The sequence below is a fragment of the Coturnix japonica genome, chromosome 1 (genome assembly GCF_054131305.1).
Source record: "Coturnix japonica strain WE chromosome 1, WE-NBRP24, whole genome shotgun sequence".
Taxonomy (NCBI): Eukaryota; Metazoa; Chordata; class Aves; order Galliformes; family Phasianidae; genus Coturnix; species Coturnix japonica.
Window position 1 is genome coordinate 127217744 of NC_140663.1, and position 24427 is coordinate 127242170.

The following is a 24427-nucleotide window of genomic DNA, read 5'->3' on the forward strand; positions in this document are numbered from 1 at the left end:
GAGGAGGGATTACAGTAACAGAACTGATAAATTCTATTGAATTAAACCTGTAAGTTCCAAGAGCTCATGAAAATGCCATTGCAGACTCTGTTTTGATAGAATTCTAGAATTCTTTTTGCATGATTTTTCCACCTACATTGAAACTGCAGTATTGATTCAAATATTGATGATAGAATAAAGTAATTGATTTGATTGGTAGCCAAAGGTGTTAATTCCATAGGTTAATGTTCAGAAATGTAAAACATTCAGTTAAACTCGTGGATGTGCAAGGTAACCCAAACCTTTTTGTAAGAAAGAGTAAAATGCCAGAGAATGGAAATTTGTAGAAAATCATCTTAGATTACCTAAACAAACAAATAAATTAACATGCAAGATCTTTTCCAAGTCATGTATGCTAGTACCAACAGTCCTGCCTTTTTTCAAACTCAGTTATCCTAGATAACTCTCCTAGTCTATTACATAAGATTATTTTGGCTTAACTCTCCCTTTGTGGTTAATTATCTGTCACTTATCACAAAAGAGTTTATGGCAGTCCACTTTCCTACATTAAGATAGCATTGATAGCACTGTCCTGTAGTTGAATTTTCAGTAGCATTTCTTCACCTCATCTTGTGACCGATATAAATAGACATAAAAGTTCATAGAAATGTTTTTCTAAATAGTCACTGTTTTCTGGAAACGTTTTCTTTCTGTTTGTTTTATTCTTCACAATATCTTCTTGAACCTGAGCCACAATGAATAGTTGAAATTATTTTTAATCTACTTTTTCTGTCTTCTAATCCTTCACCTTTTTGTTGTGATTTGAGTAACATGCCTGCATTTCCATCATTTGAAGTGCTTTGCATGGATGCACGTATCTTAAAAGATACTCTTTTCATCAAGACATGGAGCACTTCTGTTTAAGTCATGGTGTATTCCCCTCTTAAGTTAAAAAATGCGTCTGTGGAAACAGTAGGTATTTATTTTCTTGCCCATTTTACTGTCCTTTACAATGTATGTCCCTTTAGTACCACCTGAAGAGTTTATGGGTAAAGTGACAAGTTTATGGATAATCTTTAAAAGCAATAATTCTAACGTATATTATAAAGTTAGCATAGAAGTGGAAAAATTAAACAGAAAAAGATAAAATTGTGCGTACACAAAAATCTATGCAATTTATTTAATTGATCTACATAGTCCATCTTTCATCAGTTCAGGCCTGAATTGATAGAAGACTGAAGGTACCACATCCAGACTATGTGGTAGGTGTGGTAGGACAGTCCAGCCAAGTCTGGCAATGTGCTCCACAGTCTTCTGCTGCTATGGTGCCTGGTGTTATCATGTTGCAAGAGAAAAGTTGCCTACTTCTCTGTCCTGAATGTAGGAGTTCAAGCCTTCAGCTTAGTCAGCTTTACGATCTAGTGATCAGAATTGATAATTTGTTCAGGTTCCAGAAAATCAAGAAGGGTCACCCGTTTCGTATCCCAAAAGACAACATATATCGCTTAACTCACTTTGGGCTGCATCTTGAATTTCTTCTTTGATGGGGAACTCACATATCATGACTCCGTGGACTGCCATTTTGATGCTGTCTCATAGCGGTGACACCATATCTCATCACTGCTAGTGATGCAGTCGGTGAAACTAACACCTTTAGTCTGCTAGTGGTTCAACAGGTCCTGACAAACTTGCATACAGTGTTCCTTTTGTTCCTGTGTGAGCATTCATGGGAGCCAACTGGAGCAAACTTTGCAATATTCCAACATAGCCACCATCGTTTCCAACACATTGAAGTGGATATTCAGCTGTGTACAGAATTCCCTGGTTGCAGTCTGCCAATCTGTATGGATGAGCTGATCAAGATGCTCTTCATTATGCAACAGCTGTGCCTTGCTGTCCAGAACGTGGCTGTCTTTCACATCATTATCATCACTGCTGAGATGCACCACCCACAGCATCACTTTGTTCACATCCACTGTTTGGTCTCCAGTAATATTCAGCAAGAGTTGATGAATGTCAAAGGGTGCTGTTTATTTCACATGGAAGAAACTGAATGATCTTCCTTTCCTTTGTACACACTTTCATGTCAGACACCATTCTGTCACACTGTCCTTCTGCTGGCATCTGTCACATGGCAACAAAATATAATGGAATATTGGTAGGAAGCTTCAACCTCTACTGCCATCCCAGCAACATCTGCCTCTGGCATTATGGGCCAGTGAAATAAATAGAAGACATTACTTTCAGAGCAGCTCTTCTACATAAAAAGAGTTAGATAATGGCTCAAAAGCAAGGGAGAAGGTAAAACATTTGGCTCTTGGATCTTTTGTCTGTCCCAACTGGTGACCAGATTTACAGCCAAATTATCTTACGTGAATCAAAGCAGTAAATAGAAACGTTTATTTTCACTGGTGTTCTTCTTGGCATTTTGCATTAAATTGTCTGAATCAGAATATCCTATAGTGGAATGCACTATTCCCACATCGGCTCCACATCTACTTTTAAAATAAACTGCATACACATTTTGGCAAGGGCCTGCTGTATACTCCTTGAAATTGTCTCCTTTGCACTATAAGAGGCTGAGCTATTGTTTTGTACAGTGTTTGTGCTCTTAACTTCTGGGACTGATTCCTTGCTAACTCCTCTGGAAGTAAAACACTGCCAAAATCTTCCAAGGTTTTGACATTGTTTTTCAAAACTATGGTATGGTCTGATGTATCAGTAGGGAAAATATCTCCATGCATGTAAAAATATGCTTACATTTGCATGTGAATAAAGTGTATTGGATGTACTGGCAGTGATTTCAGGAGTCCATTTGTTTTTTTGTCTTTTGCTTGTTTGTTTTTGAGTATATCACAAATACAACACAGCTTTTATTCATAAAATGTAGCTTGGGCATTGTCTAATTATGAAAAGCTACAAATTGTGTTTTATTGGTTTTGCTTTTTAACTGCAATGGCAATATCTGTATTGAATTATTTTTTAACACATTAATTTTCAAAACAGTGTTACATACATTAATTGTGCATTTTCAATTCAGCTTTCAAATTGCCTATTGATTTGCCAGCCTAGTGCTGTCAAGTAGAGGCTCATGCATATTCTGTTTGGTTTGCATAGTTCTGCTTCAAAATGGATCTGCATAAAGGTGAATTTTAAATCAAAGTGTTTTGCGTGGTGTCTTTAGGAACAGACCCACCCTCGTGAACAGTTTATTACCAGTTTCTATTTTTGTACTTGAACTAATGCTAGTGTCTCAGCCTTAAATTGTACCTTAGTTCTGTGTTTGTGCCACCTACATTGGTCAATCCTTTGTTTATTTGACATCTTCAACAGGAGTCTAATTGCTTTATTGATTCTCTTCGTAGCAATCCCCTGGCTTTACCGATTGCCAAGCAAGACAGTTTGCTGGAGAAAGACACCATGTTCAAGGATGCAGCTAAAGGTTTGTGTAAGCAGCAGTCTCAAGACAGTGCATCTGAAAACGTCATGATGAACAGCACAGCCAAACTTGAACAGGTAATTCCATACAAATTCCTGAAATATTTCTGTTGCTTAGGCATGGTAATTGTACATCTAATGGAGCTGGAGAAGGTGGTAATTTCTTATCCCCTCACCGCAAAGCAACATGATTTGCACTGTGTTTCCTTGACTCCTTGATCACAGTTTGGCCCTGCAAGGAGCTTTCTCTCTGCAAAGGCACCAGCACTGCCAGCTCCTGGATGGTGGCTCAGTGGCTCTGAGCTGCTCAGGCCCTATGGGTGGTTGTCAGGAGTGGAGGGACAAGTCTTAGTGCAGCTCAAAGTGTTTTTCAGTCTCCACCTTGGGTTAACGAAGGGAAAAAGCACAACTTGTGAGACTGAAAAACCAAAAGACAATGTCTGGGGAATATTGCGACTAATTCAGAAATAAGAATTGCTGGATTTTCAGCCACTGGCTTGTCCTAACTTTAAATATTTAGGACCTAAGTATTATTTTTGGGGAACACTTTATATTTTGTTGTATGTATGCAAAAAAACAAAAACAACAAAAAAAACTACTTAGAACTGGGAGCTGGAAGGAAGGGTTTCCTGTTAAAGTCACTTGCTGTGCATTTGAAGCATAACAAAGGAGCAGAATGCTGATTTCATTTAAACCATGTTCAGTTTATAGTAACTATGCTTGCCTTGGCAGAAGCGTTTGTATTCCTGTGCTTCTTGAATATGTTTCAAAGGAATGTAGTGTTAATCATATGAGATCAATCATATGTCAGTCCTATGAGTCTGTCTCTGAAAGTGCTCGGCTTTGGAATCCCATGGAGCGTGCAATACCCTATTCAGTCTCTTCCACTGCAAGATACCACAGAGCGTTTTACACTTGGCTTACATCTTGTTTTCATTTCATACCAATTGTGGCCTTGCTGACTGTGCACTCCTGTTACAAAACACAGTCAATCCAACAGAGAAGAAATGGTAGAAATGCTTCCAACTGCTTTAGTAAGAGCCTTATTACAGTTGCACAGAAAGAGAGGGAGGTGCTTAACTGACTCTTGCTGAAACTGATATTTCCTCTTGTATGTTCAATAGAAGCTGGACAAGAATATACTTAGTTGCTTTTCTTTGACACTGTTTTTCTGCAGACCTTGCTAAAATTATTCAAGTTTTCAATGTCTCTAGGCTAGACTTTACCTTTATGTTGAAACCTATGCAGAAACTGATCAGAGAAGCAGCTGATCCTCAGGGTTAGAAAGGGCAACCAGAGGTTTCCATGCTGATAGCTTACCCCTGCACCATGATGTTTAGAATCACTTCTGAGTCCCAGTGCAGGTCTTAAGACATTACTCCTGTCTATCAGTACTTCTGTGCCACTTTCCACAGTAGGTCAGTTTAAAAGACATGACAGCAGAACTTGAAACTAAAATTTTTCTTTAGTGGTGATGTCAAAGGAAAGCTTTGAACAATCCCTTCCCAATACCCCTCCCTCTTAGGTATACTAATTGAGTTTCAGTATCTTTTATTCTTACCAGTTGCATTACAAACTGTGTTCAAAGTAATCATGTTCTGTTTAATTTTTCAGTAGAATATGTGGAGTCACTGCTTGGATTTTATGTTCATATATTATTGAAATAGATCAGCATGGTATTTCCAATGCTTTGTGTCAGAAATATCATACATTCTTGGGCAATATGGCATGCAAATTAGGCCTTTATTGGAGAATCAGAGAGAAAAATTTCATCTTATTACATCTGAAATATGCATTTTTAATAGAGAAAGGCCATAACTTTTTTGGCTTTGAGAAGACTAACAGCTCAGATTTATATGTAGCCTCAGGTATTTTTAATTGCAAAAATAATGAAAAAGAACCTTAACAAAATATTATTTCTCACAAAGCAAGATTTTTATTGCATTAAGTAAATGAGATGGTGATCAAATGACCACATTTATACAGCATTTTAGGTCTTTCTTGGATTGCGTTAGCTTTTGCTTTTTCCAAGGTAGAAGCTGTTCTTTGATCATATGTAATTTCAAAGTCTGTGTTGCCAAACAAAGAAAGCAGTATGAATAATTTCCAGAATTTTAGTCTAGCTAGCAATTTCTTCTCTTAGCTGTAAGGATATTTTTTCTAGTTGTACTCATTCAGCAAAGAAGGATAGATTACATCTCATCTTTTTCTAAATTAGATCCCTTAAAATATTTTATCTCTGCCTTATAGTTCTTGTTTATGTATTATTAATAGAATCATAGGTTCATGGCAAGAACCTTAAAGATCATCTAGTTCCAACTCCCTACCATGGGCAGGGCTGTGCCCCACCATCTCAGCTGCCCAGGGCCCCATCCAACCTGGCCTTGAGAACCTCCAGGGATAGGGCACTACAGCTTCTCTGGGCAGCTGTGCCAGCACCTCACCACTCTCAATGTAAAAAATTTCTGCTTAACATCTAACCTAAATCTTCCTTCTTTTAGTTTTAGTTCTCTTATGTAAGCTAAACAAGTCTACTTCTCCCAGTTTTTTTTGTTTGTTTGTTTGTTTTTTTTAAATTATTATTATTTTATTTTTTTAAAGGAGCTTAACTGAGTGCTTTACATTTCTAAATAACCTGTAGAGTCAGCATCTTTGGCTGATACCTATATTGTGAAATAAAAGAAGCACAAGCCTGTTCTCTCACCTAGAGCAACATGAGATGTGTCACATCGATCTTCCACAAGACAAAACTCTTCTCCCTTAGAAGACGGGTCTGTATCCAAACAGCCTACTGGCAAAGAATGTTGACAGTGTACCTGAATGATATCTGTGCGTTATCTGACCATGTGCTCGCTGGAATGGACCAAGAAGGAAGTGTGTTAATTTTACAGAAAAAACCTCAGGCTAATGCTGTTATCCAGCCCTCTTTTTTATTTACAAATAAAGGCAATTGTTTCTAGCCTAGCAGAGATTTGATCTTTATATGAAATGAGAACTTCAGAAGGTTGATTGAGTGAAACATACTCTACAGCACAGGATTTCTGTGTCTTGATAGGACTCAAGGGAGCATATTTAAGAGCTGTGTTGATTTGGTTTCTGCAAACTCGGTGAGCATATTGGTAAAAGGAGGACATAGGATTCTGTCATTCATCTGCTGTCTCTCTAAAGAAGCTCTAAAGGGATTTTGCTACTCTTTTGTTAATTTTGTTCTGTCCCAAGGTACGTCATCAAAATGCCAAAGGTAATTAATTCTTTCCATCCAGTCTTACATCCAACTGCCATGGTAATAGGAGAAAAAAAAATTAAAAAAGGAAGAATTGCTATTTTCTGCTATGTGACAGAAGAATCATAGAATCTTTAGAGTTGAAAGGGACCCTTAAAGGCCAACTAGTTCAACTTCCCTGTAATGAACAGGAATATCCACAGCTATATCAGACTTCCCATAGTCTTATCCAGGCTCATCTTGAAAGTCACCAGTGATGGTGTATCCACCAACCCCTCTGGGCAGCCTATTGCAGTGCCTCACTACCGCCCTCACTGTAAAAAACTTTCTCCTTGTATCTAACTTAAATCTACCCTCTTTAAATTGAAACCTTTTCCCCTTGTTCTGTCTCCACAGACCCTGCTAAAGAATCTGCCCCCTTCTTTTCTGTAGCTCTCCTTTAGCTATTGAAAGGCCACTATAAGGTCACCTCAGAACCTTTTTTTCTCCAGGCTGAACAGCCCCAGCTCTCTTAGCCTGTACTTCAAGGACTGGTATTTGACCACTTGGATAATTTTTGTGGTTTGCCTCTGGATGTTCTTCAACATGTCTATGTCTTTCCTGTACCGAGGGCTCTGCATCTGGACACTGTACTCCAGGTGAGACCTCAGCAGCACAGAGGAGAAGGGCAGGATCACCTCTCTTGACCTGCTGGCCACATTTCTTTTGATGCAGGCTATGGTGGCTTTCTGGGTTGTGAGGGCACATTTCTGGTTCATGTTCAGCTTCTCATCTACCTGTCCCCCCAGTTTGGTTTTTTTTTTTTGGCAGGGCTGCATTCAGTCCTTTCATCTCTCTGCTTGTATTGTTGGTGAGGGTTGCCTTGTCCCAGGAGCAAGACATTGCACTTGGATTTGTTGAACCTCATGAGATTCTCTTGGGCCCAGTGACAAAACTTGCCTAGGCTCCTCTGGATGGTATCCTGTCCCTCTGGTGTGTAGTCAGCACCTCACAGTGTCATCAGCAAACTTGCTGAAAGTGCACTTGACCCCACTGTCAGTGTCACTGATGAAGAAATTAAAGAGTATCAGCCCCAGCACTGAAATCTACATTCACTTTAGTGGGATGAGGAATACATCTATAGAATAAGCAGGCCAAATGACAAAGATATAGCAGGCAACCTGTGGACTCCAGCTGTTTATGTGTGGCTTGCTCAAAACTCGTATTCTTCTCTCTAAGCTTTGATAGTACAAATGCTGCAAGAAGAAAGTTGTCTTTTCCCAAATAGATCTAAAAATGAAGTATAGTATTGGTATCATTTTGAGTAACCATTTCAGTGTAGATCTCATCTGAAAAAGATTGAGCCAGGGAAATGAGGGCTGTTAAATTTTTAGTTGGCCTATTTCAGTTTACATGTTAAATAAATATTAAATGTATTTGTAAAAATAATCATTACATCAGCTAAATCTGTGAAATTACATCCTTGAGCTACTTTCTTTTTTATATTATACATTTATTGCTTTCTGGATTAATGAAATGAGAGTTATTTTTTCCATAATTTTATGGGGGAAAGCAGGAAATAGAAAGCATCATTAAGGTGTGTAATTGGGCCTTGTTGTTCATCTATGCAGCTGGTATAATACTGACTCTTAAAATTACAATTGGGCATAGAAGCCAGTCAAGAATAAAGTTCACGTTTAGGTATCTGTTTTATAAAGTATGATGGTACTGAAAGCTCAACACTTCTGCAAACCCTTAGCTAAAATTATTTGGTAGAATTAAAAGAGTGAAGAATTGCTGTCTCTCTGTTTCTAAATAATCTTTGTCTTAAGCTTGTTTGGATCATTTTAAAGAACCCAAATAAATACCCTCTTTTTTTTTTCCTGATGGTGCTAGCAACCTTGCTGCTTAGTCTTTTATTGAAAATCTAGGGCTATAAGATTAATACTGATTGAAAAGTTGGAAAGGGGGAAAATAAGTCTTTGTTTGATCTTTTCAGGCTCTTTTTTAGAGCTGCTGTTCTAATGTACATTTTCCTTACATTTTTTTGTGGGTTGCTAGTTTGCTTAGTTCAACATCTGTTGCAGATGGAACAAAGATTAGATATTCGCCTTTCATGTTTCAGTGGATGAATGGTAAAAACATTTAGAAATCCTCTGCTAATATTCATACTTGCCAAAGTCTCCAGTATTGTAATGAAAATATCCAGCACAGAGCTATTAAAAGAATGCACTCGTAGCCATAGCTCTTGAAGTAAAGGAAAGAGAAGAAGTGTGCCCTGCATAGATGAAAAGTGCTGCGGGGCTATGGAGCACTACAGGAGCTGGAGGTCACGACTGCTGCTATAGATACTGCTCCTCACAGAGGAAAGATGGCTTCATACATGTTGTTTATACGTTCTTTACTTTGGTTGTATGATTAAGCTGGCGTCTCATTATTCAGAAGTAAAGATGGAATGGGTGAGTGAATCAAGATGAGCAAATAGTTCTGTGGTTGTGATATCTGTTCATCATTTGTCTCTTCCTGGGAAAAGCAAAGAGTAAGCAATCACCATCAAGTGAATATTTTGATGCTGATATTCAATACTACTATTGGCAGGAGAAATAATTTGATTGGACTGTGTGAACTCAGTAGTTTAGGATCTAATTGTGTCAATATTGAACATCAGTATCCATAGTCATTGGGGTCTTATCCTTACCAGAAGCGCACTCTGTGTTCCCCCCAAAATCTCCTGGTCTGCTTGCTGCTTCTGAACTTCTTCATCATCCATAATGAAAACAGGCACTGCAGAGTATTTTAGTAAACTCAAAACAAGCAAATCACATCATTCTGTTGTCATTCACATGAGAATTTTCTGTTACTAGGTATTCTCTTGACGTTCAAAAATTTATTTCTTTAGCGCAGGGAAAAGAATTAAGCTGAATTAGAAGTGTAGGTCACAATTTATAAGCACGCCACTTGATGTATCAGTGTTTATTTTGGCTTTAATCAAATTTCCCCTCCTCACTGACTATTTTTCTTCTGTCTTCAATTCTGTTGATTGCTATTTATTCTTCATTTTTTTTTTACTTTACCTTGTGGGGCTTGTATTTGTCATCTCAGAAGTACAAGGCTTATTTAATTCACCAGTTTTGGCTACTGTACCTGCTTCTGAATCTGTTTTGATCCCCTTATTGATTTACACTTTTTATTAACTTCCTTCTAATCTACTGAATTCTGATAGAATTTTAAATCCTTTATGACATGAAGTAATGTGAGAAATTTGCTAAATATTAGGCAGAGAATAGTTTACATATACACACTTACTTTTATAGTATGCCCCGATGGCGCAAGTGGTAGGAGTGCCGCGTTGCAACACCGGAGGCCCTGGGTTCGAATCCCCCCCTGTGGCGCAAGTGGTAGAAGTGCCGCTCTGCTGCACAGGAGGCTCGAATCCCGGGGGGTTGGACTCGATGATCTCTAAGGTCCCTTCCAACCCGCACGAGACTATGATACTATGATGATGATGATTTCTTCATCCACAAATGTTCAATGAACTGCTCTTGTGCTAGAAATCTGTATGTGATTAGGGAGAGTCAGTGGCACTCAAGTAGGGGTCTGTGTTCAGACTCATGGAGTTATTCACCTTATCATTCCTAATTGTTTTCAATATACTTGCTTAAGATCATTTAATTGTATGGAAGGAGTGACATATAACTGTCTAATGCATTGTACATACATTCTAGTGAACTAAGCTTATACTTAATGTTAGAACATTAGAGTACAAAATGATTAGTTGAGAATTTGCTTTATTTCTCTGTGTAACTTGTGTTTTCTAGATCAAGCTTATGCCTCCAGCTCCAAATGATGACTTGGCTTCTCTGAGTGAGCTAACAGACAGCAGCCTACTTTATGAGATTCAGAAGCGTTTCAATAATAATCAGATATATGTGAGTTACTATTAACTTATCATCAGTAAGCCTTCAGCAGGAGTAAATAAGATTAAACTTGTGGGATTACTTTTACAACTATTGGACAGTGACCTGACCAGTACTTAATATTTGAATGGATGAGGACATATGTGTGTGTAAGCCCTGCGATTTCTAGAGTTTATACAGGAAAACCTGAAATTAAAAGTGGAAATAGTGCTTAAATAAGATAAAACCAGTGTGTTTATTTCACTGAACATCTGCACTGAAAAAAGTAGATAGGCACATGTAATCTTTCCCTCTTAAACTGCTGGAAGATCCTTCCATCTTATAACATTATACTAACTTAAATTTAAAAGAGCATATGATTGCTGGAAATATAGGAAAAAAATTAAGACATAAGCATAGGAGTTTTAATTACTTATGATCTCTTCTTGTATCAAATAAATCGTTCCTTATATCCTAAATCATGAAGATACCAAGCAAAAAAATAGTAATGCAAGTTTTCTAGCCAATGCCATATTAAGTATGGGAGGCATGCAGTTGTACTTCTGTAGAAAAATCCACACTTGAAAACTTTGCTATTTCTGTTCCTATCTTACTCATAACATATTTCTTATGTATTGAACAGTTGAATGGCACATTAATGTGAAACACGGAAATTCTCCTTAACATCAAAGACTTCTTCTTTAATGTTTCTATGTGTGTAATAAAGTTCCATTCCACAAGAAAACCCAGCTCTGAAGTTAAGTTTGAGGAGAGAGGAAATAAACAACTTCATTTCAGATGTAGAAAAAGTATATTTTCTACAGAAGGCAATATTTTCCTTCTCCCAAAATAAAAATATTTCATTTTGTAAAAGGCAGCATGATTGTGACTATTCCTATAATAACTTACTGTCACACTTCTTTGGAGACATAGATCTGAAATTTTTGCATTGTAAGAGTGTGATACAACAGCTGCTTAAATGGAGTGAGAAGCATAGCAGCGAGGGTGACCTACAAACTTCTACTAAAGTATATCTTTCAAATATGAGTTTTTAAACATGAGTTAGTGAAATCTCAGAACCTTTGCAATCAGTGGATGATTTGCTTTTACTTTTAATATAGCCAGGATATCTCTTTTTTTTCATATGCTTGTGCATATTCATGTGCATATGTAAGTTCTAATATATGTATCCATTGCTCTCTTATCCCACAAGAAACCTGTTTTAATGTATCAGTTCTGTGTAATGAATATAGCATTTCTAATTTCTGTCATTGAACCCATGAATTTGCTTGGGGAACTTGTTTATGTGTCAGCCATGTCACATTCTTGTGATTTAACAAATGTCAAGTTGCAAAGTAACTTTCAAATAATGTAACAATGATTTATGCAGTGCATTTTTTGGTGCATAATTTTCCATCACAAATAACTGTTTTATTACAAAAAGAATAATTAATGCCATCTAAATTGTAAATTTAGATCTCAGCCTAACAAGAATTTGAAAGCACAGAATTTTCAAATTACATTTAATGTATTGATAACTGGATTTAAGATGCTTTGTGAAAAGTCTTTTCTGGAAGAAAAACATTGGAATCCTTAAGAATTAATTCATTTCTTAACAGAGCAATTATGTGATATGTCTCACTTCCTTTGATGTTGTTTTTTTTTTTTTTTTTCCTTCAGACATACATTGGTGATAAATTGCTGCTTGTTAACCCATTTAAAGAACTTCCCATCTATTCTACCATGGTAAGCATTCTGTCTTTAAAATGTTATAGTGTGGAGAGAATTCAGTGGATTTGTATAATTAATTAACAGGCCCTCCCTCTGTAATTAACTGACATACATGCTCTTTCTTATGTTGGGAGCATCTTAGTTTATATAATTAGCAAAAAATAAATAAATTCTTCCATGTTACCACAATTTTTGTTATTAGTGTCTTACTTGTATAACAGCCACCTTGCTAGTGTTTTATGAGTGGTAGCATGCGCAATTGTTAAAATGTGGTTCCTGATATACAATGTGACATTGATGGCTTCTGCCACTTCCAAACTTGCAGGAACAGACAACCATGCTTCATGCTATGGTTGTTTGGGTTCACAGCTTGCTAAAACTGCAGTTGCGAAGATGACAACCCAACCTTGAGAGGTGCTGGAAGGCTCAGACTTGCTGCCTGAGCTCCGTACCAAGCCATTCAGTTCAGGCACTGTATAGGCAAGGAATGCAGAGTGCTTGGTTTGAGCTTAGACTGTTCTGGGGCAGTTGCACAGATCTGGTGTGTACTGGGCACAGGTAGCATAGGGGAAAACATGAGCCTGTGTATGTGCACTGTGAGCTGCACAGAGCTGCTTAAGAAGTGTTTCAGAAGTTTCTTTTTCTTTGCTAGGACTCTTAGCCTTCTGGTTTTTCATTTATTCACTTTACCTCACTAGTTACCTACATGGAGTTTGTCATGTCAGTATGTGGACATCAGCACTAAATTAAGTAGACTTTGTAGATTGGTATGAATGCTGTAATTATAGTTGAGCTGATCTCTGCTTCATCCTCACTGAGACATTCCAGAGACAGTGCGTGCATGACTGTTGATTTTTCATTTTTAATTCCCATCCCACACTCATTATTTTCTTGTTATTGCCATGAATTCAGGTCCCTTGCTGTATTAGATACATTCAAATATATTTACTTAGTTTTACAAGGATTATAAATCACTCCAAAATTTGGTAAGCAAATTAATCTGTGGCTGCTTGCTGCATCATGAGGCTTTGTATGTATCAATAGATCTGTGACGTCTGATGGTAGTAGCAACAGATTCCAAGTATGAAGTCTAAATTTAGTTTCTATAAATGGAAATCATCCATAAGCCGTAGGTATTTTTCCTGTCACTGTATTTTCCTCTAGATAAGCTATGAGGCTGTGCACCAAAAAAGAGCTGCAAAGGAAAAGAATTCAAATATATTGGCTGTATAATAATTTTTAAGTCCAGGATGAAGCAATGAAAAAAATGATTGCGTATATTAATCAATAAAAACAATAACAACATCTAAGATTTTCTTCCTTTTATATTCATTTGTCATAACTTTGCAATTTTATGCTGACCTTACACTCCTAGCTTGAATAGGCTACTAAAACAAATCATCTTGTCATCAGTTTTTCACACTGAGATAAAATAATGTTATGCATTAATATACTTTGCTTCATTTGATACAGTAGTTACATGGTAGTATTAACACATTTTTACACTGAAATGCTCTTTACTACTACAGTAGCACTACTAGAAACATAGGAGACACCCTTTTTTGTGATGACACAGTAACTCTTTGTAGAAACAGTGATTACTTGTGGTCATCTTCTGTCACATTTGTGTGGAGTTTAATTGTCAGAGTAGAGCAAATGCATATATTCTTTAAGTCCATTAGTAAAATATCTAACCTTGCAATCATTATGTGGTGGCAGTGAGAGTGTGAAGGTTTTTTCAGATCATTTTGTTCTACTCAGTTTAAAAAGCATCACGGTGTAGTGCCATAGTTGTGTTTAATTTTGTATCTTAATTAGCACTTTTATACTTTCAGCTCTGTTTTTTTTAGTTAAACTCTTTACAGGTACCATATGGCACTTCAGGAGTACTATGTACATGTACAGAGATTCTCTTCATTATGCATATGGAGAGCTTTACAAAGACCTGGTATCAAGGAAGTGGGAGTGAGGAGCGTGGGAGGGATGAAACACAATTTGAAATATACTGATTGTGTTAATTTACAACATTTTTTTTTCAGGTCACCCAGCTTTATTTAAGCAACTCTGGAAAACTGTGTTCCACACTTCCCCCTCATATATTCTCCTGTGCTGAAAGAGCGTACCACATGCTGTTCCAGGAGCAGCGTCCCCAGTGCTTTATCCTCAGGTGAAATTTTATCTTTCTATTAACTGTTTTACTACTTTTGCCTTTCAGCTGCTTCCCCCAGGGCTCAGTACCTAAGATTTCTATTTTGTTTTTTCCTCCAACTGATCTATTTCTGTGTACTGATTTCTGTATCATACATTAGAGCAGAATAGAACTGAAAAAGGTTTAATTATATCTCAAGTTCATAAATTTTCTTGGGAACTTGCTGCTCCATCTAAGTGGATCTAATTACAGACAAGGAATTAATGATAAGGAATTCAATGCCATTGTGTGTATTGCTGATATTACATGGAAAGGAATTAGAAATACGATCTAATGGATATAAAAAGAGAAGTCCTTTACAAAATTGTAAACCTCTGAGTTGGTGTGCCTGTATCGGAGCTTCCATTCTGCGTAACATGTTGTGTGAGACACTGTGCTTGCTATTTAGCCCTCCATCTTCAATGAAGGGCACTTTATGTAATTTACAGTGTTATTCCAATGATAAATATGATCAAGACTGTAAATAAAAGTTTTAAAAATCTCCAGTAAAACAGAGGTTTATCCAAACGTGCTGCTTCTATTATTGTGAAACTTTGAATGCTCTTGGCTCCCTGTGGCTGCTAATCTGTCTCCTTCCCTTTTCTTCCTTCAGCCTACCTGAAAGCAAGGAGTGTGGCAAATTTGATGTAGTTGCTCAATCATAAAGCTGAACTATTTGAGTGAACTTACAATTGCTCTTGAACTACTTGTAATTCTAGAGGTAGTTAACAGGAGCTGCTAACTATACTGTTGTAAACTTACAACAATTACAATGAACACTTAACTATGATTGTATATATACAGTTTTATTGGATTCTGTTTGTGTGGATATGGATTTGTGTCAGTATTTGAAGTTCATACATTAAGTCTACAGCAGGACCATCAGGGGCCAGTGGTTTTGTTAGTGGGTTTTGGCTTAGTCTAAATGGTTCGTACAATGCCACATAGGAGAATAGCCACACTGAATCAGAAGGATGCTAGATTTGTTTGGTTTTATTCACAGTAAATCCAGTGAAAATTGATTATTTCAGTGGATATGCACAAAACTCAGAATGAAGTTCCGTTGGTAATTGCAAGAGATGCCACTTTTGGCATAAAGAACTCCAGAAGGTGCTCACTGAGATGATACTTTTTTCTTCTATTGCAATCAGATGCAAATAAAATGGTGCAAATATAGAGTAATCTTCTAATGTATATTGATTTTTAGGTCTACTTTTCTTCTTATGATATATAATAATATGTAATGTATTGTTCTATATGTATTATTGTGATGTACAAGTATATGTAACTTGTTAGTAGAGTTTATAAACATGATGCTTTACTTTTATTGTGAGTTGAATCAGCTATTTTGACATGCATGTTATGTTGTTATGACGTGATACGAAGCAGTGAGTATTAGTATCTTGCCAGTGTTAAGCTACCACAGAAGTGACGGCAGTGTCTATAACTGTCTCCTGAATCTTTCCTGAAAATTCATAGTCTGTTTTTAAGAAAGAAAAAAAAATATAATATCTTTATAGGAGACTATTGTTTTCAGTATATCCAGTTACCCACTCTCTTCTCAAGAAGACTGTAAAGTGTTTCAGAAAATACCTTATACATGTTAGTCCTGTCATCTTCATCAAGCTTCTTTATTCTGGAGAGATAAAGTTTATTTTCTATTAGGAATGCTTGGCAGTTCATTTTTCTTTTTTCTTTCTTTCTTTTTTTTCTTTTTTTCTTTTTTTTTTTCCTGCCAAAGCTTAATTACAAGAAGAAAATTTCCATCAATTTAGTGGCCGTTGTTAATGATTCATGAATTACTCTTTTATTGCACACATACTGTGTGTGCTAATGAATTCTGCACATAGCATAGCCCTTAATAATACTGTTCTTCTTAATCTAGTCATTTTTGCCTGCCACGTTTTCACAAGGGATGATAATGATTAGAGGTAAAGACTCCTGAAGTTGACTGAAATAGAGCCATGTCCAAAGCTATCATCCTGAACGTCAAGTACTACTTAAATTTTTAGCCCGTATGTGTGTTCAGAATAGCTTCATAGTTTCTGGACAGTCACACAGTGGTATTTGTTTCATGCTTAATCCTGACTGAAACAGGAGTTTGGCATCTCTTCATCCACGTCCCTTACAATGAACTTGCTTAAATCAGTGCTTATTCACATCAATGAGTGAACATATCCAAACATTTATACTTACTGTATGTGGTGCTGCTCATAGTTACTATCCTGTAAGAGATCCATTTTAAGAGGTTAGACACTTCATATCTAGATGTCAGTTTTTCTACTCCTCTTCTTTGTGTCTTTCTACTTACTCATTTTCTTGTATTCAGAAGCTTTTCTCTTGACTTGCTCTATGTGGCTACATTGTTTAAAAATTCTATTATCATTTTTACTATTTGGACACTTCACAAATGACCACTCACTGAACTCAAGTATTTTACAATAGAAAAAGATACATCCAAACTACTGAAGAGTTTACTACCAGTCAGTCATAATTACTTTTATTTTATAGTAAGCCTATGCCATAGATGTATGCTTAACACCAAGAGCTAGCTGTGAATATACTTTTTATGAATGTTATCAAATAAAGATATGTTATGCTTTAAGTCAGTAGATAGTCTTTTCATAATTAACTTGCTTCAGACTGGATTTTGTTCCTGACATACAGGATATGAAAATTTATTAACTACCGACAGGATAAGTCAGAGCTGTCTAGGAAGTCTAGGCATAGTTTATAAGCTTGTTAAAAGCTAAGGATATTTAGTCGATCAAGCCAGTAGTTTATGGAATACTAATGGCTAATACGGTGATATAAAGAAGAACAACAAGCTTTAAGGAATATATATATAAGGAATTGTTGTAATTGTATAAAAGTTAGGAGACAGGAATGTCAATATCCAGTGATTTTATTCTGAAATAAACCACATTCATAAGCGCAATAATCTGGGACTGAGAGACATCTTCATCTTTTAAAGTGGGGTGACTTGACAGCATTTGATTTCCTCACGTTAGCATCACCACATGTATTCTGTTCAGGTTAATACTCTAATTTTTAAATTCTAGTTCAATGTATTGTAATTACAGTGAGCTGTGGCAGTACAGTTTGATCATCTTATTTATATGTAAAATTATTTAGAAATAGACTTTTCAGTTTAGTTTACTTTACAAATATAATTTCCCACTAACACCTTGCAGTGTTATTTAGTTATCTTATCCTTAGCAGTGTTCCTCATAGATTTATATTTCAAGACTAGGAACCTCAGTCATGGAGCAGAACCTGGCGTCTCGCTGTGGTACCATGCAAGCTGAGATGAAATTATTCTGGCCTTTCAAAAGGTTTCTTTCTTTTCCCTGGATACACACTGCTATCAGAATGGGAATTTGTATTAAAACATGCTTGAGGGTGGAATGTTGAGGGCCTGGCGTCAGAAGTTCATACAGTGTAGCAAGTGTGTCTGATCTGAATCTTCCTTTTAAACTGTTAGGAATCTTATATGAAACAAATTCAGTTGGAAGTTTACCAGCATTTCAGATTGTAATCCAAGTAGCACAAGAGGAGTCATAGAATCATAGAATCACCAAGGCTGGAAAAGACCTAAAAGATCATGCAGTCCAACTGTTCACCTATTACCAATAGCTCCCTCTAAACCATGTCCCTCAACATGAGTCCTTATTTATTTTGAATATTACTGCAGAATTGGTCAGAACTGTAAATGAAACCAGGTGAGTAAAAACCCTGCTAGTTCTGTAATCTGAAGTGACAGGTTGCTCCTTCCTTCTATATTTTGTCACAATTTCCCCTGAACACATGATTTATATGATTAATTTGCACTGGAATTGACATTTACCAAACAGTAATGATCCAGTTAAGGAATCTATCTTAATTCAGAAATAAATAATGTGAATATCAGAGTGATATAGATAGCTACCGATGGATATAAAGGGCAGTATGCATTGGACAAGGTGTGGGGTGTTAGAGATTTGATTTTCAAACCTACAAGCACTTGTGCTCAGTGACATTGTGTGTAGCTGTGATTGCTAAATTTCTGAGATATTTTAATTGCAAAGAGATTCCTTCTTTATAAGTTGAAATAATTGATGACCACTGTTGCCAATCTTGCTGATAACCTCTGATATGATGATAGCATGTTGTGGTTGTGATTTTGGTCCAGGTGTAGTGCTGAGGGATAAAATTGTTTCCTATCATGACACCTACGTGTTAGCAGACTGGCTCATGAATTTGGACATAGCCATTATTAAAGCCTGAAAACTAATGCTACTTCTTAGGAAAAGAGGCAGCTTTGTACGGCTAACATTCAGAGAGGGAAACCATGCTTGAGTGTGACATCAAATATAATCTAACATGGAATGAATTGTTGTAGGAAGTCAGAAGCGAAAGATTTTAGCAACTTATAGTGTACTTATGGAGCATCCAGTCAATCCTGTAGGGATGCTACTTTCACATTAACTATGGTGGTGACCTTGATTTCAAGTGATTTGTTTAAAGAACTGGTTCAAATATGGCTTTGTGACCTATTATTTGAAGGCTTTGCGTATCACATATCCAGGTTACAAACCTTGGACTACACACCTCCCACAGATACCAGCAGGAGTTTGAAGTCTGGGGTCAGTCTCCAGCTTGTTACTGAAGGAGGACATACTTAAAAGCAGCTTGATATATCACACACAGTAATGACAAATCCCTCCTGACACCTAGGAATACATCTTGGTTGGCTTGGCCTGTGGTACAGGATAGTATATATAGATAGCTTTGAGAAACAGTGTCATTATAGTAAGCCAGTGTATCTCGTATGTTCTTATTCTCGAGTATTTGCCATCTATAAACCTTCTGTTATTTCAAATGAGTCTTTGACTGAGATATCTTAAATCCACTCCATCACAAGTAGTAGACAACATAAATATCTCAGATGTGAAAATAACCAACGATTCTCCCCTCTCTTTCTTTCCTTGTCATTTTACAGCGGAGAAAGTGGCTCTGGGAAAACTGAAGCCTGCAAACAAATAGTGAAGCACCTCACTTGCAGATCTAGCTCCAGCAGAAGTACCTTTGATACAAAGATTAAACATGTAAGTAGCATTCTGACCACCTGAGTAGAACAAGGCAAAAATCTGTCTTCTTTATATGCAAAGTCATTTGAACAGCAAAGAGAAAGGCATCTGCTGTGCAGAGGTTTGTAAAGGGTTTATCACAACATTTCATGTCAAAGGAGGCTCCATTCCCTCCTTGATCTGAATGGAAGCAGGATTAAGTTCATATTGATATGATGAGCGGAAACTAAAAAGTGGAGTCCAGTTTTGTCTCTATATATTTTAGTTATTTTGGAAAGCTTCATTTCAGTGAATAGGAAATATAGTGTGGTAAGGTGCAGCCTCCTAAAATGTATTGACTGCCTATAGTAAATAAATAAGTTTCTCTGTGTGTTTGTAGTGGGCTTTGTCCCATCCAAGAATGGGAGAAACAAAAATTGGGAAGTTATGGAAGATCCGCGAGGACTGAGTGAAGTTATACACCTGATATTTGAGTATTAAATATCAAATAGGCAAGAGTTCTGAAATGTTTGGTCAGTCATATCTGATTTCAGTAGCAGAACCAAATTATGTCCAGTGCACACTGTGAAATCAGGAGAATCTGTTTTACATATCAGGTCAATTAGACTCCACGCTAACACACTGTAAGTGTAAATTTTTAATTTTACTGAACATCGTAACTTAATGAATAAACAACTGAAAACTATATGTTTTGGATAGAAATGTGGGAGTAGTGGGAATTAGAAGGTGTGGGAATAGTCCTGTCTTTGCTGAGACTTGTCTCCTGGCACAGTATAAATCCCCACCAGATCCTGTGCAGAATTAGCCTAATTTGTGCAAATACACCCTAAATCTCAATGCTATAGGAGTTGGAACCAAAATGTAGTTCACTAGTTTTTGCTGCCACCTACTGCACCGATAGCTGTTTTAATTAATAGCACTGAAAGGTCTGATTTTCAGAGCTACTGTCTGTGACTACAGCCACACATTACCTATCCGTGTCCTTCTGCAGTCCTCTTCCCTCCTACGTCTTCCTAGCAGGTTCATCCAGCTCCACCAAAGCACTGTTAGCTCAGAACATAAGTGTGTTGGGGCAGCACTGTGTTCAGTTTCTTGGGATACAAAAGAGGAAGGTGCTGAAGGGAATTGAACAACAAAAAAACTGTATGGAGAAAACATGGAAGAGGGAAAGCATATTTCATATTTTTTATTAAATTTAGTATTTTGATAATGCTCTTTTAATGATAATTGTTGTGACCATGAAGATGTCACATGGAAATACATTAATCAGAGATGCAAGAAATAGTCTGAATTTGTTTTTTCCTTTCCTTTTTTTCCTTTTTTTTTTCTTTTTTCCTGTTTTCTTTTTTTTAATGTAGTGCTGAAGCAATTCCATTTGAAATCAGTAATTTACACCATCTCGTTGTGGTTTGGGATGAAACAAGGGCAATTCTAGCATAATATTGACCTTGTAAATTCCTTTGGTTGGTTATTAGTATGAACTGACTATATCTTTTCAAGCATAAATGCCTTCAAACACTCTGGTCTTGTTAATCCTCCCAGCTGTGGCCATGTGAATCCAGCCACTTACATCCAGACTGCCTATAAGGGCAAAGCTGAAGGTTGGGCCCTTATCTTTTCCTGTCCATTCACAGCTTTCACTATTCTGACAGCACTCTGGTGGGGCTTTTTAGCTATCTTACTCTAATTTCTATACTGAAAAGAAATCTTTCAAGAAGTTTGTTTAATTCCAAGCTAAAAAGTGGTCTTGTTTTCTCAGTTACTGGCTCTAAACCAATTTCACTGATGTTTATTGAAATAATTTCTTCTATTGTCACTGCTTTACCATTTTTTCTTGCAGGTTAACTGTGTCTTGGAAGCCTTTGGACATGCTAAGACACCTCTGAGTGATTTTTCCAGCTGTTTTATAAAATATTTCGAGCTACAATTTTGTGAGAAGAAAAAGGCATTAATTGCAGGTAAATATCTAAAATGTCTAATGACTACTTTATGATTACTCTCAGGCTAAAAGGTGAGGAGTCACAGTGTGTTATACAAGTGGTTTTTAATTGCCTTCAAGTATGTGAAAAGGGGAGTTTGTGGAGCGTCAGAGGAACATGATTCATAGCGCGTGAATTCACAGCTTGTCTGAAGTAGAGCAATTAGAGGGAGAGAGCTCCTGTGTACAACCACCAGGTGGCAGAAAAACACAAGATAAAACTTGACCCCTGCTGTTTCCTCTTCCATTTCCCAGGAAACTATTCCTCTTCATTGTTGAAATTAAGCAAACTCTGACAGTTGTGTTTCATTTTACCGACTGATAAAAATAACAAAGGGAAGTATTATGGAACAATTTGGAATTATTATGGTATTGGGCATTTCAAGTAACACATTAAGCTTAGCTGTTAACCTTAGAGCAGACAGAAAAGGTATACACTCTAATAACCAAATTAGAAGTTATTATAACTCAGAGCTTCCTCTGGAGGAACTAGGAGTCTTGCTGATACTTCTTTCATTTAGAGGTGAGAGTGTGGAAATGATAGTGTCTGCCTTTACTGTAAGTGGGAATCTTGTAATTGCCAGCTCACATTCATTAGTGTTGAAAGTTGATACTGAACAGAAGTTCTATGGATTCTGAAAATTCTGGTCACCTGAGCCAGTCTGAGAGAACTTTCATTTCTGGTCTCTGTAGGCCATTAGAAAGTTACTTTGTTCTAAAGTGAGAGGTGAGTACATATATAACTGTACACTGTTGCCTGCTTGCTCTGATCCTCCTAGATAGCAAAGCTGCTTGGTGACACATTTGTGATCCAACTAACTTAGATTTCACTGGATAAACATTTCCAAGTCATTATTAGTATGTATTAGTATGTTTGTTTTTTTCTAAAAACAATGTTTAAAAATATTTCATGGTGGTAACTGCAGTTCACTTTCTCGAGTATTCAGTGTACCTTAGCAAGTATGAGAGAAAATATCTTTGTGTGAGAAATCAGTATTACTTTTTTTTAGTTTTGATTTACAGTAAAAATATTCCCTTAATTGATCCATACGTAGCTTGTGCCATGTTATTCTGCTCTGAAACCAGATTGATATTTTTTTCTATGGTGTTTATATGTTCTGCATCAACACATTTCAGTGCGTGAGCATTTCAAACATATAAATGGCTTAAAATTCATGGTACATCTGTACTAAGGTTAAGTCATTGAGTTCCTTGGGTGAGGATAGTGTGGAAGTTGTAATGTTACGCATTCAGCAAATTTTTGAGTGCTATGCTTTCATTGAAAGGATCTGACTTTTTCTATTGTATTTGCTAGTTTAATTGACAGGCTTTGTCTATGAATGATACTAATGTGGAAACACCTAATCAGGTGTCAGTTTTCAGATACATTGGTGTGCCTTTATCACTTTGAAACCACTGACACAGAATGAGAAAACCTAGGGTTGAGTCAAGGCCACGAACAAATATAAACACTTTGCTTATCAAGATTCTGCATATATTTAAGAACTTCATGAGCTACGTAAAGTAAATCTTATGCAGCCAAAAGTTCCAAAATTTGTTTAAGAATGAGAAACTCCAGTGCAGAAGAAAACTAAGTGCATGCATATTGCAGTTATTCATGCTGTTTAATTTTCATTGTAGATGCTGGATTTTCTAGGCCACTGCTGAGTATCAGTTTTGAATGAAATTGCCCCTGACTGACAATACAATAAATGAGAAAAGGATCTGGCGTGTTGTCTTTGCCTGATTTAAGTCCTACCCAATGATTCTGTATATTTATTTGCAAGATTATTTGAGGCAGTATTTACTGTCTTGCACTGTTTAAGCATGAATGAAGAGTGTAAATATACAGAGCACCTGATTCTGCTAAGACTTTATAACTCATTTGAGGAAACTGGGCTAAGTATGTCTGATCTGTAAACAAAAATTCAAGTTACATGAGACTGCCTCCAGCAAAGGGCTTAAACTCTTTTAACAGACTGAGCTTTGAGGGAGAGGTTTAAAACAGTTTACTTAGAAAGAGGCATGCTGAGTACATACGTACATTTTTATTATACAAGACAAATTCTTTGCATTTTAAGTGGAACTGGATCAACTTTGAAACAGCTTTTTGTTTGTGCTGAAGTTCTTTCATGCCTGAACCTTGTAAATGCCCTTCTGTCACATAAGATTTTTTTTTTTTTTTTCCTTGTAGAAGAAAGTCCAGTATACCTGCAGAACAGAAATTTTGGCCATGATTTTCATTTGCAGGCTTGATTTGGTCTTAAATACAAACACTGCTATGAGGTTTTGAAAACAAGAGTGGAGCTCTTGATTGTGGTTCTACTAAAAGTCATTAGAGACATCCATAGAGGTTTGTGTGCCTCCTTTGATTCTGGTTTGTGATCATAAACCCTTCAGTGTTACGCTGAAATGAGGCTTTTACTGTGATAAGTAGCTTTATGGTAAGTTACCTTCCATTGCTTTCATCCAAACAAGTGAAGAAAACATAACCCAGATTGTCACTGTTCATTGTGGCTGAGAAAGATAAGGCAGTGGGAACTAGTAGAAATGATATATCAGAACAAATTTAGAATAATCTACAGACCAGTGGTTTTGTTCTAAAATGAGCTCATACATAACAGATCTTGAAGGTGGACCTTTTGCCAAAATATCATAATCATAAGCAGTGCTGCACACCGATCGCATAGTAGTAAAACAAGGATTATATACCTATTCCAGAAATGAAATTAATGTTTTTATTTTGGAAAGAGAAGGGCAAATGACCCCTTATGTAACTTGGCTTAAGTCCTGAGATGAGTTGCAAGGCCTCTCTGTGTTTCATCAAGCAACTGAAAAAAGGTTAGGAAAAGAAGATCATTTTTTTTTTTTTTTATTTGTTGGTTTGGTTTGTTTTTTTTTAAGTTGTCCTAAAGTGGAATGATGTAAAATGATTTGTAAAAAGAG

The 24427-nt window shown here is 36.6% G+C and overlaps 1 protein-coding gene across 7 annotated transcripts in view; it reads left to right on the top strand.

The window, feature by feature from the left end:
• Positions 1 to 24427, top strand: part of MYO16 (myosin XVI) — a 329444-nt gene that overhangs the window by 156872 nt on the left and 148145 nt on the right. For all 7 annotated transcript variants that reach the window (XM_085552537.1, XM_085552506.1, XM_085552526.1 and 4 more), the window contains 6 exons: positions 3345 to 3495; positions 10438 to 10548; positions 12196 to 12261; positions 14286 to 14413; positions 19416 to 19521; positions 21344 to 21461. In XM_085552537.1, coding sequence (XP_085408663.1) covers positions 3345 to 3495; positions 10438 to 10548; positions 12196 to 12261; positions 14286 to 14413; positions 19416 to 19521; positions 21344 to 21461 — 680 coding nt within the window. The remainder of the gene's footprint in view (positions 1 to 3344; positions 3496 to 10437; positions 10549 to 12195; positions 12262 to 14285; positions 14414 to 19415; positions 19522 to 21343; positions 21462 to 24427) is intronic.